Source organism: Melanostigma gelatinosum (genome assembly GCF_949748355.1).
Source record: "Melanostigma gelatinosum genome assembly, chromosome: 13".
In the NCBI taxonomy this organism is placed as follows: Eukaryota; Metazoa; Chordata; class Actinopteri; order Perciformes; family Zoarcidae; genus Melanostigma; species Melanostigma gelatinosum.
The window spans coordinates 10334264-10352173 of NC_136646.1; the positions used below are offsets into that span (position 1 = coordinate 10334264).

At 44.3% G+C, this 17910-nt stretch overlaps 1 protein-coding gene across 1 annotated transcript in view; it reads right to left on the bottom strand.

Annotated features, from left to right (window-relative positions):
* Window positions 1-17910, bottom strand: part of mei1 (meiotic double-stranded break formation protein 1) — a gene marked incomplete at both ends in the record, with an annotated part of 53298 nt that overhangs the window by 30242 nt on the left and 5146 nt on the right. Inside the window, 13 exons of the mRNA XM_079282482.1 lie at window positions 39-219; window positions 3643-3740; window positions 4376-4436; window positions 6305-6416; window positions 6871-7018; window positions 7313-7404; window positions 9119-9233; window positions 9673-9807; window positions 11449-11548; window positions 12528-12647; window positions 12762-12870; window positions 13920-14098; window positions 15400-15609. Coding sequence (XP_079138608.1) covers window positions 39-219; window positions 3643-3740; window positions 4376-4436; window positions 6305-6416; window positions 6871-7018; window positions 7313-7404; window positions 9119-9233; window positions 9673-9807; window positions 11449-11548; window positions 12528-12647; window positions 12762-12870; window positions 13920-14098; window positions 15400-15609 — 1660 coding nt within the window. The remainder of the gene's footprint in view (window positions 1-38; window positions 220-3642; window positions 3741-4375; window positions 4437-6304; window positions 6417-6870; window positions 7019-7312; window positions 7405-9118; window positions 9234-9672; window positions 9808-11448; window positions 11549-12527; window positions 12648-12761; window positions 12871-13919; window positions 14099-15399; window positions 15610-17910) is intronic.

The following is a 17910-nucleotide window of genomic DNA, read 5'->3' on the forward strand; positions in this document are numbered from 1 at the left end:
TTTCTGTAGCTCGATGCCGTCCTGTGTGTTCACATTACCTGTCTCCCTGCTCCAGGGCAAGGTGGAGCATTATCACCAGACAGTACTGGGTGGCCCGCGGCCCTTTGTAGTCACACAGCTGGAGGCCCGGCGCTTCACACAGCAGAGAGGGCCAGTCTGACACACGACAACACAGAGAGGGAAGGTTGTAGATCAGAAGATTCTCCACCTCCTCGGCATCTGGGGGATGGGCAAGGAAAAAGAACAGAAACACAAGGGATAAGGGGTTAACAGTCAGTGCTTGAAACAAGAGCAGGAGGATATGGATGAGGGAAAGAGATGGATGGAATAAAGCAAAACACATCAGGAGAGGCCCCGAGGCCTCATTTACAAAGCGTCATTACTCACCCGTTCTGTGTTTACGACTAAAACGAGCCAAAGCTGTTTCTGAATAAATGATCTGAGGGTGAAAACGAGTGGAGTTACTCTGATTTCACACTTTTCCAATTATATATCGTGTTTTCAAACATAACGCCAATACCTGTCATTAAACAAGCTGTCGATGTCAGGCATACGTTATTTGAAAAGCCGTATTATTTAGCAAAGTTGCCATATTACATGATAATGTAAAATGCCTCGGAGGGCTTCTACCTCTTCTCATCTCTGGGTGGTCTTTAGGGAGCCGGAGAGAGAGAGAGAGAGAGAGAGAGAGAGAGAGAGAGAGAGAGAGAGAGAGAGAGAGAGAGAGAGAGAGAGGGGTGAGGGAGGGAAGGAGCGGGAGAGGAAAATGAGATTCAGCTGACGAAGAGGAGACAGAGAACAACACAGAAAGAGATGAGGAAATGGTAAACAGAACCAGTGAAACATGGCACAGAAAAAGAGAGAAGATGGTGCTGTGCAACGCAGCCTCTTAAAGGTCTGGAGAGAGAAAAAAGGAAATTTTAACCTTTAATCGAGGAGTGAGGGAGGAAAAAAAAAACACCATATGCAGTATATGAGGGGAATTGTAAGAGAGCTGAGCAAAGAAAAGAATGACAAAAAGGGAGATGTCAGACAGGGATGGGGGTCACTGATGCATGACCACACAGAGGCTATAAAGCCACAGCGAGGTCTGTCGGGAGAGAGAGACTACCAATCAGCCAGAGAGGAAAACAAAGTGAAGAAGGGAATGGGAGTTGAAGAAATGCAGAAAGAGAAGGAGAGATAAATATGAACAGGAACCGAAGGGGGTAAGTGGCCGAGGCCCAGACAGAGAGCACTAGTGGTCTGGAGGGATCGCTGCAAAGAAATAGAAGGAAATAAATGGCGTTGTTTGGAAAGCAGAGAAAACATGTGGAAGAGGGCACCGGGCTCCCATGAAGAGAGAGAAGAATAGACCGCCGTCTCAAAGGGAGGGCCGGGGGAGACGAAGGAACACAGCACATGACAGACTGATGGAAAAGATGAGAAAGGAAACGACAGACGGAAGAAAGACAACAAACATGTTGCCTCCTCCTCAGGATTTGATCAACAGGAAATAACAGAGGACAGAGAAGAGGTGAAACAGTTGAGCTAGTATATAATTGTCAGACACATACACAAGAGTCAAAATTATACACTTCAAACAAATCACAACTAATCAGTAACATCACTTCATCAGTGTTTCAATCAACAAAACACACAAAGCTCTGAAAGAGAGGGAGTACACAACAAGAGGACGAGGAGAAACAGAAACGAATATGCTTGAATCTGTATATTAGTCGAGCTCTGCAGAAGCCATTATTCAAATGCCACCAACGCAAACAAATACACACACGGCACGCACACCAACACACACACACACACACGCACACACACACACGACTTCACGCTTGCTCAAACAACTCTTACATCTCATTACCTCAAAGACATATTAGACTCGACTCAGGTCTCTATGTCACATCATGTCTCCAGGGAACAACGGCAGTTTCCAATAAAACGCGTCTTATATTTCATTTTGGGGGACGCCACGGTAAAAAGGGATTGGAAGGGAAACGCCGGCGGAGTTTAGCGTTTGTTTTTCCTCACTTACAGCTTCACTTACCTCAAGTTACCTTTCCTTAACATCGTTTACTTCAGCCTAACACAATCAGAGGCAATGCCCCTTTAGTCAGAGGTGTTATCCGTGCTGTCACAAACGGCATTGGCCTTTAAGAGACTAATCATCAGCTGTCTTCTTGTTTACTGTTATTGATGTTTAAAGTCATCATAAAGAGAGAGAGAGAGAGACGGAGGGAGAGAGAGAGAGAGGGAGGGAGAGAGTGAAAGAGAGAGAGAGAGGGAGATAGAGGGAGGGAGAGAGAGAGAGGGATGGAGGGAGAGTGAAAGAGAGAGAGGGAGGGATAGAGGGAGGGAGAGAGTGAAAGAGAGAGGGAGGGAGAGAGAGTGAAAGAGAGAGAGGGAGGGAGATAGAGGGAGGGAGAGAGAGAGAGAGGGAGGGAGAGAGTGAAAGAGAGAGAGCGAGAGAGAGAGAGAGAGAGAGAGGGGGGGGAGGGAGAGAGAGTGAAAGAGAGAGGGAGGGAGAGGGAGGGAGATAGAGGGAGGGAGAGAGAGAGGGAGGGAGAGAGAGTGAAAGAGAGAGCGGGGGAGGTAGGGAGAGAGTGAAAGAGAGAGAGCGAGAGAGAGAGAGGGGGAGGGAGGGAGAGAGAGTGAAGGAGAGAGAGAGGGGGGGAGGGAGGGATAGAGTGAAAGAGAGAGAGGGAGAGAGAGAGAGAGAGAAAGAGAGAGAGAGAGAAAGAGAGAGGGAGAGAGAGTGAAAGAGAGAGAGAGCGAGAGAGAGAGAGGGAGGGAGAGAGAGTGAAAGAGAGAGGGAGGGAGAGAGTGAAAGAGAGAGAGAGAGAGAGAGAGAGGGAGGGAGAGAGAGTGAAAGAGAGAGAGAGAGCGAGAGAGAAAGAGAGAGGGAGAGAGAGTGAAAGAGAGAGGGAGAGGGAGAGAGAGAAGTTAAACTGGAATGTAACGTTATCTACTTTTTTAGTGTGATATCATTTTGTAAGTTAACAAAATGATAAAAACTATTTTTCTCCATAAACTCAAATTCAATAAATTCCGCGCAGTCAGCTTGATTTAGTCTCTTGGATATCACTTTGATGCATTTATTAAAGCCAGGTGACAAATTCTGGAAACAAATAACTTTAAAGTCAGCTGGGAACCTATTTCAATACACAGATCTCCAAAGTGGCAGCGCTTCCATCAGCGCCATCGCTTTGTGTCGTAAACAGCATCCCGACATCATCGCTCACTGTCTGGGACGGGAGTTCAGACTGTCACACCAAAATAATTACCAACAACTCCGTTGAGTGGCAATAATGACGAATCTGGTAAAGATGGGGGACTCCCTTCAGAAAACCTTTCATTTTCTGACGGTCTGCCCCGCGTAGCAGAAGCTGCATGCCGTACATCTTTTCGTCTGATGTCGGAGACTCTGACCCGATGAGACGCATTACGAAAAACGTACCATCACCTGCTTCTTCTGTAGGTCTGTTTCATAACCAGTTGAAACATTCTTGTAGTAACTCTAAATAACAATTATATCATCCATTTCAACCGGTCAGTCAGGTTTTTACAGGAGTTTAAATGGCACTTCATGTAGCTCTGTGAGTGTGTGTGTGTGTGTGTGTGAGTGTGCGTGTGTGTGTGTTTGCATACCATGCTGACAGAAGCCAGAAGCAGGGTCTGACTGAAAAAGCAGACACATACTGAGTTTCTGTAGAAACCCACAGCAGGACATATTCAGGTACGGGTGCCTGAAAGAATTGGAAAGAGGGAGAAATACACAATCAGAGAAAAGACACTAAAATACGTAGAAAAACAAAGAGAGAGAGAGATCAGGAAAACGGCAGCAATAAGGGAAGAGTGAGGACACCTGAGACAAACTGAGCACCGATCCTCCACACGTCAACCCCGTGAGGAGTGAACAGTGAGCCACAGGATGCACCTTCACGCACTCTTTTCAAATATGAAACACAAGCGCAGCACGGTTCAGTTTCATTTCAGCTCAGAGCAGGGGGGCCTCGAGGCGGGAGAGTCGACCGTGTTTATGACCACACTGACGCACATATGCTTACATACGCAATCTAAACACACACACACACACACACACACACACACACACACACACACACACACACACAGAGCAGGCTTTGAAGCTGCAGATCTGTTGCTCTGAGACCGACACACTGCTGGTAGACGGAGTGACTCAAAAATGACGGATGCCTCAGTGGAATTATCTGTCTCATAGTTCAATGTGCACCAACAGGGAATGATAATAAGAACTCAACTTTAAAAGCCACCACAGTTCAACACACACACACACAACTACACTTTTTAATTGGTGTGTAGCTGTGTGAGTGTGTCTTCAGGTTATCCTGTTACACTCTACCTGTTCCCCGCACAGAGGAGCCCTTTGTGTTCCAGAGGCAGCCTGTAGAAACCAGAGGACGCTGGAGGGAAGAGGAGGTGAAGAGCGGAACAAAGGAGGAGACAGTAAGAAAGGATGGTAATAAAATCACAATTAATACAACTCTTTTTAAAACAAAAGTCATGCAGTACAGAGACAGCTGTCAATATTGTGCCAGAAATCCGCCACATGATGATCCCCAAACCTTCACATTTTAATCCAACATTGGTTTGTAAGCTACACCCCCACACACACTATGTTATTAAAAATACTCTGAGGGATCAGGGGGGAGCTCATCATTTGGCCACATTGGAGGTAATGAGACTGCGGTCCTATTTTAATTCTATGGAAAAAAAAAAAGAAGCTGTATCGTAAAGCTGTACTTAATGTCTCGGCCCTGTCAGTGGTGCAGTGGGAGAGGGAGAGAGAGAGAGAGAGAGAGAGAGAGAACCTCTCATTTATCAGAGGGAATTTTATATTTCCTAAAGCGCCCACCTCCCTCTCTGGTGGACCTGTGCCAGGGTACTGCTCCGCCACATCAGCAGAAAACTTCCGTTCTGCTTTGTTAACCGCTCTCAGCGTAAAAGATAAAGCTCGGATTTCTGTTCAATGCCCCCGCACTGGCTTGAAACGATGCCCGAGGCGACGCGTTTCCTGTCAATAATCGAGGCTCGTCGTGTCGACCGCCAGCTTTGGACAGATTGCTCCGTTTCCCCCGACAGTGATATGAAAGTCCGTCAAGTCAACAGTCGGGCAGTTAGTCCCGTCGTTGATGAGAGCAGAATCAACTGTTAGTTGGGCTTTAACAATAAAAGCTGCTATTGAGGTTTTCAACTGAAGCTTCAAATAAAGAATGGAAAGAATAAATAGACTTCTTGTTACTGTGGTTGTATTCATGTCATGCTTGGTGCCTCTCTTTGTGTGCAGCAAGCGGGAGAGCAAACCGCTTTTTGGACGTTGTTTTTGAAAAGCTAAGAAGCAACAGATATGGATCCAGGCTGAATATTTTGTTGGACAAAAACATGTTCACATCGATCATTTTCAAACAATTTTGACTCAATTTGAATCTCCACGTTATGAATGCTGCTATGACGCTTCAAAGTATTTGGTCAAGCCCTATACTGACAAAAATACGAAATAACAAAACACTGATTTTAGTTTTGTGAACATTACCGTCAGAGGAGAACTAACTCTGTTATGTGTTCATGAAATTTAAGAAAAAGCTTATTTCTTTTTTGCTGTTTGTATGATTAGCTGGGAACTGAGATTAATAGTATATATTGCTTCAGCTCATTTAGTTAAGTTAGACGCTAAACGCATTTAAATAAATGCATCATAAGCAATCATAAAGCCATGTTCCGACAGTTACATTCACTCATGCAGCTGCAACTTTTATGTTTCAGTATTTGTTACTTCATTTCAGATGTGTTACTTCATTAACACATCTGCGGATGTGCGAAGCCGGCAGCAACGAGACATAAAAGGCGGGGCTAATTTAAAACATGAGCTGTGAGCTCACCCTGTACCAGACATCTCAGTTCCTCATGTCATAAATCTTTAGAATCAGTTTAGCAGAACTTTATCTTCACATTTCATGACTTTATCCAACATTAGGTTAGTTCTGTTCTCTAGCAATGAGTTCATATTTTCTTTCTCATACGCAGTCGACATGATATTACAGGGATCGTCAGTCTGAACTTACAGATAACGGAGAGTAGATTTGTCTGTTCCTGCATTAGTCAAAGCTGACCATTTTAGGCAGAATAATCATAAGATGGTAGAACATCAGGATTGCCACACCCATCCTGGCAACATGCCAGTGTGCGGCCATGTAAAGACAGAACGTGTGGCACAGATCAGATCACGGGACACCTTGATGTTCACTTAAGATTACAGCGTTCAGCGACTCACCGAGCTTATTTGCAAAGACGGGCATGAAGGACGGAAGCAGGATGAACTGGGAGAATAGGATGGCGTAGAAGTGCTGCAGTATCTGAGCGTTGGGTGTATGCTCACACACCCTCTACACACACGCACGCACGCACACACGCACACGCGCGCACACACACACACACACACACACACACACACACACACACACAGGAAATCAGAGACAAATGACCTAAACACAAACTGTGAACAATTTCTTTTTCTTTTTAGCCCGAATAGAACTAACTTTAGAAAAACACAACATAATAAAACAATTACTTTGCACAACAGAACATGAGGTACTGATCGATCGGCTCAAATGTCCATTTGTACACAACACTAATGAAGACAGAGGCTGTGTGGCTGCGCTTATTAATAGAGGTATTTAGAGAAACAGCCAGACAGAGCGATGTAATCAGTGTCATCTATTCCTCAGAAAAGAGATGTGGCAAATTGCAAGATCAAGTGTGCATGTGTGAGAGAGAAGGTTAAGATGAGAGGATAGTGAATCCGGTGTGTGTGTGTGTGTGTGTGCTTTCAGATCTCACAATGACGGTGGGTATCCAGACGGAGTCGCAGCAGCGCAGCAGACATTGACAAAGAGACTCCAGTGAGTCCTGACCATGGCTGTGTTTCGATGGAGCTGTGAACGTGTTCTCCTTCAGAACGGGCTCTGATGAACACGCCGCGGCCAACCTTGGACACACACACATTAACACAAACACACACACACACATTAACACAAACACACAAGACATACTGGTACTGGTAAATTCCCTCATCTACATTTCAACTAAAACACTCTGCGGGTTGGCTGAACATATTAATTTAGATGAGTCACACACATGTTCCACAATATTCACATCTGACATATGATAAAGTACCACTTGATTCAATACAATACTCAAGTGTTTAAACAAGTGTATTCACTCTCTCTGTTCCAGTGATGCCATTGAGCTCTGTGAACATGTGACTGGACACTGTGCTGACCTGCAGGCAGCCTGAAAACAGACCAGGGACTGGAGCAGAAACCCCTCGGACCTGGAAGCCTGGCTGTTAGGGTCCGACTTCTTCAGACTCCTCTGGAGGATACAAGAGGAAGATACAGGATGAGAGACGAGAGGAGATGTGGAGCAAATTTGATCAAATCATGTCAGATCACAACATATTTCCTCATGGGAATCACTTAAGTTTGTATTTAAAACAATAAAACTTTCCATTAAAGCAGAGACTTTGAACTCCTTCCTCGTACGGATGTCCTGATTCAAGTAATGTAATCTAACGATCTGATACTTGTATTTTAATAGATAATACAGTTGCACAATTCAAGTACATTCAAATTATTTAAATCAGTCCAATGTATGTGCTTGAGAAATGAGTAGCTCTGTAATGCATTGGTAAAACAATGACTGCATCCAGGCTGCTCTTTTATGTTTTCTTCATGAAATGAAGGAAGCCAAACTATTTTTAAATGGCTCTCGACAATTCCACTTAGTGCAGCCTTGATCTAAAACTAGAACACTCAAAATGAGTAATGTAATCTCAATTCCACTTTGTTGTGGTGTAATAGCTCAGCTTTAACATTCAGTCGCAGCAAATAAAAATCACAATTACGCTTTAACGCAGCGTTATCGTAAAAACACTAAAGATAAACAACAGACCTCTCGACGACACTTAAAAGTGAACACTAAATATCAAAATAACCAAATCTCAAGGCTCTCTTTTGTTCTAAAAGTGCTTTTATTGGAGCTTTTCTCTCTCTCTCTCTCTCATTCAGCTCTACTCTTAATCCCACCGAGGTACGTTTTAAGAGAAAATCATCATCTCTGCCATGTTAGCGTTCAGCCAGTTCCTCTTCTCATCAAGGACGTTTGCGACGGCACTAAAGAGTCTCAGGCTGTCCACACATGTGCAGGGGCACGGAGAGACTCGGCTGCAGCAGCAACCGGTGAGGGGAATTGTGCAGCACTTGCCCCCGAGTACTGTAGTGGACTGTCTGACCGTGGGATGGTTTGTTTCTGAACAACCACTGATGAAGGTGCTCACAGACCCCGGCCTCTATCTCCTCTAAGATCTCATTAAAGACTCTGCCAAGGCCGCTGCTTGCTGTGTGTTGACGTGGTGCCTCTTTCACTGGCAGTGCCTCTGACATTTCCCTGGAACCCTCCTTACAGCATTGAACGCAGCCCTGCTACTGTGTCACCATGCTTGCACTGCAGACGTCACAAGTGCCTGTTTGGACTGTTTGTGTTTTTCAATTTGAAATATTGACACGATGCTCTGAACCGTCTCTGATTTGAGTCCCGTCCTGCCACAAACTGTGCTCTCCGTTTAAAAAGAAAGATCGATAGGCGTCCCTAATTACACACATTAATTAATACATTTATTCTTTTAATTTGGGACATGAACACATGCCAACCAGGCATCTCTTGCTGACAGTTGCGTCACTGTCCGTTACACGTGTAATGATCCAGTCTGAGACAGAAAGCTGCAATGAGTAACAGCTACGAAGAAGAAGAAAAAACAACAGAAAGGGACATTCAGAGTTTCATGGAAGAAGTAAATTCCTCTTGATATAACCTGTCAATCACAGATGTACTGTGTGACAGGTTGCTAGATAGCATCAAACGCTGAGGTGTCAGTTGTGATAACCACCGAAAAATACTCTCTGGAGAATCACCACAAGACAAAGTCTCAGACAGACGGCACAGACACTTCTCTTCACTCCCAGTTCTTGAATTGTTTATGCTTATTTGATACTTGAGGATACAAAGACGTGAAGAAAAACTATCTCACAGAGCTCCGACGATGAGCAGGAGGGGGCAGGGGCAGCTCTGAGAATCTGTTAGTGATGGCCTCGATCAACCCCTCTATCTTCCCGTACTGGACTGGTCTGGACTGGTGGTTCAGTCTAGAGAATTCAGAGTGACAGCAGTTTATACAAAGGTGTTTTAAGCAGGTGGGGAGGTGGTGAAGGGAAGAAACAGTCTGTGGAGGAGAGGAACATAATGTGAATCTCTGGGTAAGTGTGTCTGTAACTCATGGTACGGGCAAAGCTTACAAAACACCTCCATCGATATATACCGTAACTACGAGTAAGCTTTCACGTCTCTGAATGTGTATTTACTATTTCCCTGTGGCATTGTGCGGGTGCACGTGCGTACACGTGTGTGTGTACTGTGTGTGTGTGTGTTCATCCGTTGACTCAGTAAGTGACTGTGTGAGGAGCCGACTTTTGTAAGTCAAATATAGAAAATGTCTGGCAGGACAATTTTTTACTGACAAACAATCATAACTTTGTCAATCTCAAGACGAAGAGTCCTCGACAGTGTGACTGTGTTCGTGTGTACCTGAACAGGGCTGATGCGGCGTTAGCAGCCTCTGTGGCTACCAGCAGGCAGGAGGAGGAGACTCCACCCAACACAGCCTCCGAAGCCGCCTCGAAACATGAACCACTGGGGAAGAGGCGCTCGCTCGGGGGCTGCCTGTTCACAGAGGAACAAGTGCCATTATTAAATGTAGCCTTGAAGCTGGAGGGACAGTTTCCTGGACTACGCGGGGACATGGCCGTCTATTAGGGCTGCACGATGTGTTGTTTCACCAGCGACATTGCGATAAGTGCACATGTGCAACAGTTACATGGCAGGACTCTGTCACAATAGGTCTAGGAAGGCCCACCACAGCTTCATAATGAACCAAGTAACCGCTTGGTGTGTGAAAAAAAAAAGAAATATTACAATGTCAGCTTTCTCCAATATCATGCAGCGCAAGCATCGACGATAAATTCTACAGGAATCACTGTTGTAAGCAAATAACCAATTAATCGAGGCAACTACCCAATGATATGAAACTGTGTGGATCCTAAAGGAGTCAGTGAGACTTTTCACCGGCCTCCGGTGCAGATTTTTGACGTTTTGGCCCATCAAAAATCAGTCTGTTCTTCCGCCTGATCTATCCGTCATTCTTTAGGCTCGCTGTGCCGATAACAGCAGTGACTGTCGCAGTGAACTCGCCCTCCCTCCGTCTCACCACCGTACACACAGACACGTGTTTTCTCTCTGTCAGGGCAGGGACACATAATAAACAAATAGCGCTGACCTATAGGCGTTACAAAGATCACCAGAGTACGTCTGTGGTCTATGACGGAGCACCACGGCAGCTGTGTGACCGGCTCCCTGTTGCCACAACAGCAGTCACACAGAAGATCCTAAATAACACATCGATGCACATAAAGGCACACACAAACATACACAAACACACACACTTATCTATAGATGCAGACAGACACAAAAACAGCTACAAACAAAGAAGCACTCACTCACACACATGCAATGATCCTCACTCTCTCACACACACACACACACACACACACACACACACACACACACACACACACACACACACACACACACACACACACACACACACACACACACACACACTTCTTGTTTTAATGTTCCTCTCAGCGTAAAGGACAAATTTCCCTTGCCATTTGAGATCTCTTATCCTCTGTATCATTGCCATGTGACGAGGCGAACATTCCATTAAAATTGTGTCAACCTTGCAGAAATATGACAGCGTTTTTTACTGGCTCGTGATATATTTTCATCTGCGAGCAAGCAGACACTTAATTCAAATATAATTAAACTTTCCAGTGCACCATATTTAACACGTTTTACAGGAGGTCGCTGCTCTGCGTTGCTGCAGCTGAAGTTGTTCAGTTTATGAACAGACGTGTGGCGCTGTAGAACATCATTTGTAAAGTTGTGTTGTTTTGGTGCAAAAGCTTCAAAACTACTAGCTTCATTATAACTGCAGTTATTAAGTAAAATTCCTTTATAATTATGTCAAATGAATACATCTTTCTTTAGAGTTCAGTGTGCTTTAGTATAAAGTGATGATACAGCAATAAACTACAAAGTGCTTCTTCAGTTCAAATAATTCCCACTGTAAGCTATTTACTGTGAGGTCTGTGGATCATCCCGAGTAACCAGGACAAGGTTTCTAATGTAAGTTTTCAATCCTTATGAGTGCGGCAGAGGTCTCAGTAGCAGATGTTTTAATATATATATATATATATATTTATGTATGTATATGCTGTATATATATAAAACGGGCAGTCTCACCTTTCCAGTATCTCAGTAAGGAGCAGCAGACCTCGCTTCGGTACTTCCAGGTTGGTCAGCTGCAGAGCCTCCTTCAGACTGCGCACAAGGGACTCGATACCTAACACACAAACACATTGTGACGAAGACACACTTGACCTGGCCGACAGAGACACATCTGTCTCATCGTCACACAAGGGTTTCCTGCATTACAATTAGAGTGACGGGCTCATAAATGTAACACATGTGCAAAGCATCATCACACACCAACAAACAAATAATCAAACAATGGCAGTGGTACCTCTTTCTAATTTATGGCTACACAGAATCTGCTGCAATGATCTCTTGTTCATGCTGCGATAGAGCACGAACTTAATGGCATCAGATATCCTGTGTTCTGGTAAATCAAGTTTCTATTGTATTCAAACTATTTCTCATCATCTACTGTGATGGCACTAGATAGAACATTTAGAAAACACATGCCAGGGCTTTCAGAGTTGGACAAAACTGGAATTTAGATACTCGTTCTAAAAAAAACACATAGCTGCCAACTATTTTTAGCTGTTTTGAGCTGAACTTTTGTTGGATGCCCTGTTTCTATTTATTCTCTCTGTGAGAGCCCACAATGGAAGGAACGGCTGATTCGTGGAGTTGAACTGGGGGGGGTCATCTTCACCAAAACCTAAATAAAGTGGCGGCTGGCTGGAGGGATATCGCTTGAAAGTCTCCTACTAGCTGTTGGCTTCATTGTGAATCATTACGAGTAAATATCACAATAATAAACGTGTGTTTTCTGTTTTAAAATACCACTCCCACATCTTTTAAGTGGTTATGTCTCCAGTCTGATCAGGAGCGCATCGCTGATATGTACGTGGTCTGTTTACGCTCGCGGTTATCTTCCATCATTACGGTTGTTGTTGAATTATTCATGGCTCAGACTTCTGTGTATAAGCTGTCACATGAACTATATTTCCATAATTTTTAGATGTTAACCGATACACCACGAAACCCAACGTTGAAGTTCTACAATGGGCTCTTTCACGCAGAGATTCCGCAATACTGTGGTTAAGAAGTTCTGCAAGCTGTCTAAGTTCTCTTACCGTAGACCGAGTGACACTGGGAGAAGAAGAGCGGGTCCTGAGTCAGTAGCACCAAACAGCTGTAGGCGGACCACAGCAGCACCTCACTATGACTGCTGGCCAGACGGTCGAACAGAAACGCTGAGAGGGAAAAGAGAACATGTGTGAGGGGCTAAGTGACACAATTGCTACACTATTCACTAAAATAAACCTCCTACAGTGCTGAGGGTGAAGGTGTGTGTGTGTGTGTATCACCTGGTATGTCAGCCTTTATGAAGGGAGCGCTGCACTGGGAATGAACCAGGATGGATGCGATACACCTCGCACTGGTCACCTGCAACATCTCATCACCACTCATCAGCAACTGGGAAAAAAGAAGAAGAAGGTTTTATGGGCTTTATAAGAATCCACTTATCATTGAAAACAGTGTGGAGAGCTTCTTTATTGTACCGACAATACTTTATCGCTTCTTCAACATTCCCAGGCTGCTGATGATACAAAACTGTCTGAGACTCATCTACAGAACACCGTCTACACTCTTAGCTGAGCTCATTCTAGTTCCTGAATTGTATCAAAGGCTGTCAAACATCAGCACCATGACCCTACATGGCAACTTGTAAATTAACTCTTATCAGAATGATCATGTTTTTCTACATTTGTCAGATTTACATGATTTCTGATCTATAAACTCCTTTGAAAATGCCAGGTCAGCATTGGGTGAGGCAAAAAATATCACTATTATAATTTAAACATTACAACTGAGGCAAAAGTGCCCCCTGGGATAAATATGGATGAATTAGTTACTTATAAACACTTTCCATAAAACCTGAGACAGACTTGGTGTATGACATCATTGACCACCAATAACAGCAACTAAAAACAATCTGATGGAAAATCTAAGATCAGTAGAGGATCTTATTGGCTCGGGACCCGGCTGAGAAAGGGTGCATGATTTATTTTTCTTGTTCAGTTTTTGTGGAGCACTGTTGTTGTTGTTGGTCTTTGCAACAATACTTGTAATAAGTTGTGCATGATTTAAAACAGTAAACATGTATTTGGTAGAATGGATCCTAAAAGCAACAAAAATAATTATGTTTTTGGGGATCATTTAGATTTGGGTGATTATTTAGTTAAGAGTTACATTTTAATAACAACTCAACACACAATGCTTCTACAAGAAAATGCTAACGTCACGATCTGCGGTGTAATGTGAGACATAACTGAGAGAATCTAACTAGATGTAATCTGCACATTGATTTCCCAGACATGAAGCACAAATATTTGTCCAGGGTAAACCCTCCCCGAAGCCCGATTCAAAGGCCCATTAATCCAGGATTAGAACTTCTTGTTATGATTGTGGTCGGTGTCAGTATGTGGGTCGTGGGGGCGGGAGCAGGATGTTTGGACAGAGACCTTTTTCAGCATGAGAGGCAGAGGGTACTGGTCGGGGGACTGTTGCTCTTGGTTTTGGCCGAGGATCTGCTCGTCGTCGGTGTGGATGTTCTGGGTCTCACGGCACACCGTCTGATCGGTATTGCCGTTCATCAGAACTGACACTGCCTCTGGCAGCTGCACCAGCAACCACAGCAGGTCTAGCAGAGGAAAGACACAATACAGATGACAAGGCTTAGATACGCTCATGATGACAAGCATCACTGGTGCGATGATAAAAGTCAACCGTGGGAACAGGATCCACACAAAAGGATGTTAGAATAAATTCATACTGTGCACACATCAGAACTCCAACACACAATGCAATAAACAGTTATATAATTAGCAATTAAGTGTTGCTCAGCTGCATGGATTTTATTTTCCTTTCCAGCCACTTTGGGGACAAAGTACTAGAACAAAAACCCAAGAGATAACAAAAAGCACATTTTCTTTTCATTGAAAAGTCTTGAACGCTGTGTAGATAATACAGTGCTAAATCAAAAGAAACAATAATCCGGTTTAATTCCTCCATGTTGCTGTTCTCACCGGGGCTGGGGAGGGTAAATCTATTAAGATTAAATCTGTTCAAAATTACACAAACAACAGCAAAGATCGGCAGCTACTCTAAAAACCAGAATAACCCAACCGTGTACCTCTCTCCCAAGTTAATACAGTGATAAACAACTAGAGGATAATAACGACTTTCTTTTTAAATAACTCCATCCTGGTTATCGCCCAATGCACACGCCGGAGAGCTTATTACCTTTAAAAAAGTGAAAATTCCTAACAGATCGCAACACTCTTTCATCTCCGTGTAATCCCTCCTCTTTCTCCATCTCGCCTCACCCTGAAGTAGATTCTGGATCTTCACTGAGAAAGATGATGATGAAAGTGGTATTTTATAGCCTTTTAGCTTTTCTACAATGAAAGAAACAGCTCTATTTCACGACTAATAATCCCTACTAACGAGTGGGGATCTATTATGATGAGACAGCAGTTTAAAATAAGATAATTGTCCCCCGTGCTATAAAGCCTTTTACTCCTGTGTTAAGTCCAAACCCATTAGTCCCGGTCCTAAATCTATCCCAGGCAGCTGGGAGTGAGATTATGTTTCCTACATGACAACAAATTCACAATAGCCATTCACTCACTCTGTCATTAACTAGCTGCGGTTGTGCTCAGTTCAAATTTCCATCTATTTTTGATACTGATCTCAACAACTTCAAACCTGTAGCAGAAAGCAATTCAATCTCCCTCTGACTTTCTAGCGCTTAAGAAAAATAAATGAGGCCAATCATTTTTGGTCCAGGCAGCTAATGATGCTTTTACGCACTCATTTTGAAAGAAGTAAGTCCTCACGAAACCTTTCAGCTCCAGAAGAATATTTCTTTATGGAGAATATTTCCTGGCTTTGCCCAAGACAGCTGAATAAAATAAGGGACAGATGTTTCTTTTTTCTCACCGACAGAGTTGTTGATGAGTCGGGGGGAGCTGGCTTTGGCCAAGGTCTGCAGCAACAGGACACACACTCTGTCCCTGATGGCAACGGGCAAAGACTGAGCCACCGAGCCCCCGGCTGTCCCGAACAGTTTGAGCCACACGTAAAGCACCGAAGCCTTCAGCGCTTCATCAGGGTACAGCAGGGCTGAGCACAGGTGCTCCAGCAAGGGCCCTGCATGGTGGACAGAGACGGGAGACAGATGAGGACACACAGAATAAAAGAAGAGGAGACAGAAAACCCGGGTCGGTGCAACTACAACAAAAAGATATCTCGTGTATAAGTGCAACAAATCAAGTAAAGTGGGTTTAACAAACGTTTTTCTTGGGTTTCACTTGATCCGGACTGTTTACGATTGTGTCTCATGAAGTCTCGCTCAAGGAGAAGTCTCGTTCTGAAATCACGTAAGATGTGACTTCGTCGCTGGAAGACAAACGTGAGTGAGAGTTGGAGAGAGGAGTGCCGGGAGGCGTTTGCTGTGTAGCTGAGTGTTATCTAAAAGATCTTCAGTGTCACAGCTGAATATTTAGCTGATTGAGCGGTTGAGGCACAAAAACAGACCGGATCAAGCGAAACGTAAAGAAAAAGGTTATTTCCCTGTCGAGTCTTTTCCACGATGTTGTCCAAAAGCACATTTACTGGTCGTACATTGACGGTGAGAAATTGCGATGACATTATAGCCTGTTGAGAGGCTGCCGAGATCTCCCTCAATACTGGACCAAGATTAAACAACTGTTGTCCCCATTAGTCAGAAAAATAGGGTTGAAAAATACTAAAGTTACCCTTTCAGATAAGGGAGGAGGAGACTAAGACACCCAGAGGAGAGTTAAAGATAATGTATCGTGAGAGAAGCAGATTAACAGCAACACAATGAGAGCAGCGAGACGACGCCGTGGAAATGGAGCAAACCTCTGGGAACAAAGTCTGTTTGTGAGTTTCACCTGAACGACCTCTTAAGCGGTGACAGACAATGCTGGAGCCAACGTGGAGGGAAAGTCGCCATGAAGATGAAAGGATCAACTGTCGCTAGTGAGGAGAGAGCACGGTAGAGTGGCAGGCGGAAGAAGGAGATTAAAAAGAATACGTAGGAGCAGGACAGGAGTCTGTTCTCGGAGACTCACAGGTTGGCTCACTGACAAAGAGAGAGAATGATTCGTGAATCTGAAGAAAGAGAAAAGAGAAAGACAGAGCATAGAGAGACACTTGTGGAGAGAGTGGTGGCGCAAAAGAGAGAAGATGAGAACAGCTGGTGGAGGTAGAAAAAGCTGAGTGAGCGAAAGAGAGAAAGCCAGAGGGTGAGAGAGGATAAGACAGATGTGGGGAGGGAGAGGGCATCCACAAGAGAGTCAGAAAAAAGAGGGGAATGGAGAGAGACTGAAGCAAGACATGGAGAGAGATACAATGAAGGACACACATACAAAGGGGCAAAATATATGTTGCTGTAGTATTTGTGTGCATCTACAGTACTTGAATAAAATAACATAGAATTAGTCTCTTTAACATCACTGTTGTTTTTGCTGCTGGATGTCACACCGTTACACCCAAACTCTTCTTCCCTTCCCCGGTGTCAACGAGAGTTGTGTGGTTCTCGATGCAAGCGGCTCTCCCGGGGTCCAAACAATCGGATTCGTCCCGCTCTGAAAGGACACACGCTGCAAACAGCCTCGCCCTCTAACGGACACCGCACCGGTATATAAATGACATATTGAATGAAGACAGGGGAAGCAAAGCAATGTGTGTGTGTGTACTGAAACAATGACATTGGGACACAGCGCAGACTGCAGGCTAATTGTCTAAAATCATCCATCATAGCTCAGTGACCACATCCACCAAATACAGATCAGATAATGACCGACCCACAGTAAGAGAAGACGTTAAATCAAAGGCCTAAAGCAACACACTATGATCACAGAAGAGACTGATGTTGCTGGTACAAGCTCTGTTAATCAGGTATCTCAATGCGAGTAAGATAACCTTGAGCGTTTACATGACAGCTGTACTACGTACTTTATTATTGTGGATGTATAAGAAAACATATAATAAGAGAAAATGTAAAACGGACAGACAGAAATGGCTTCGGAGAAGAAAGAGAGCGTCTCTGAGAACAGAGGGTGAACGATGGTTAAGTGCGGGGCAGCGCTGGAGGAACAAAGAGGCAGCGTGAGGAGAAGAGATGACAGAGGAGGACAGCCGAGCCCAAACCCAGCCGCTCTGTGCAGCAGATCAAAACCCATGAGAGGCAGGACAGGCTCCCAGACATGTTTGATTAAACCGAAATATACGAGGCGGCCAAGATGAGAGCCAGGCATGAGGAGAGGAGAGAGCGACGAAGGGAGAGGGGGGGGAGGAGGGAGATAAGACCTCCACAAGCAGAGGAGGGAAGTGCACGAACACAATTTAGGAGTGGTGAAAGGACGGGTGGAAAATAAAAGCCTTGTTTTATTTGATGACGCATACGTGCAACCACAGAGTCAG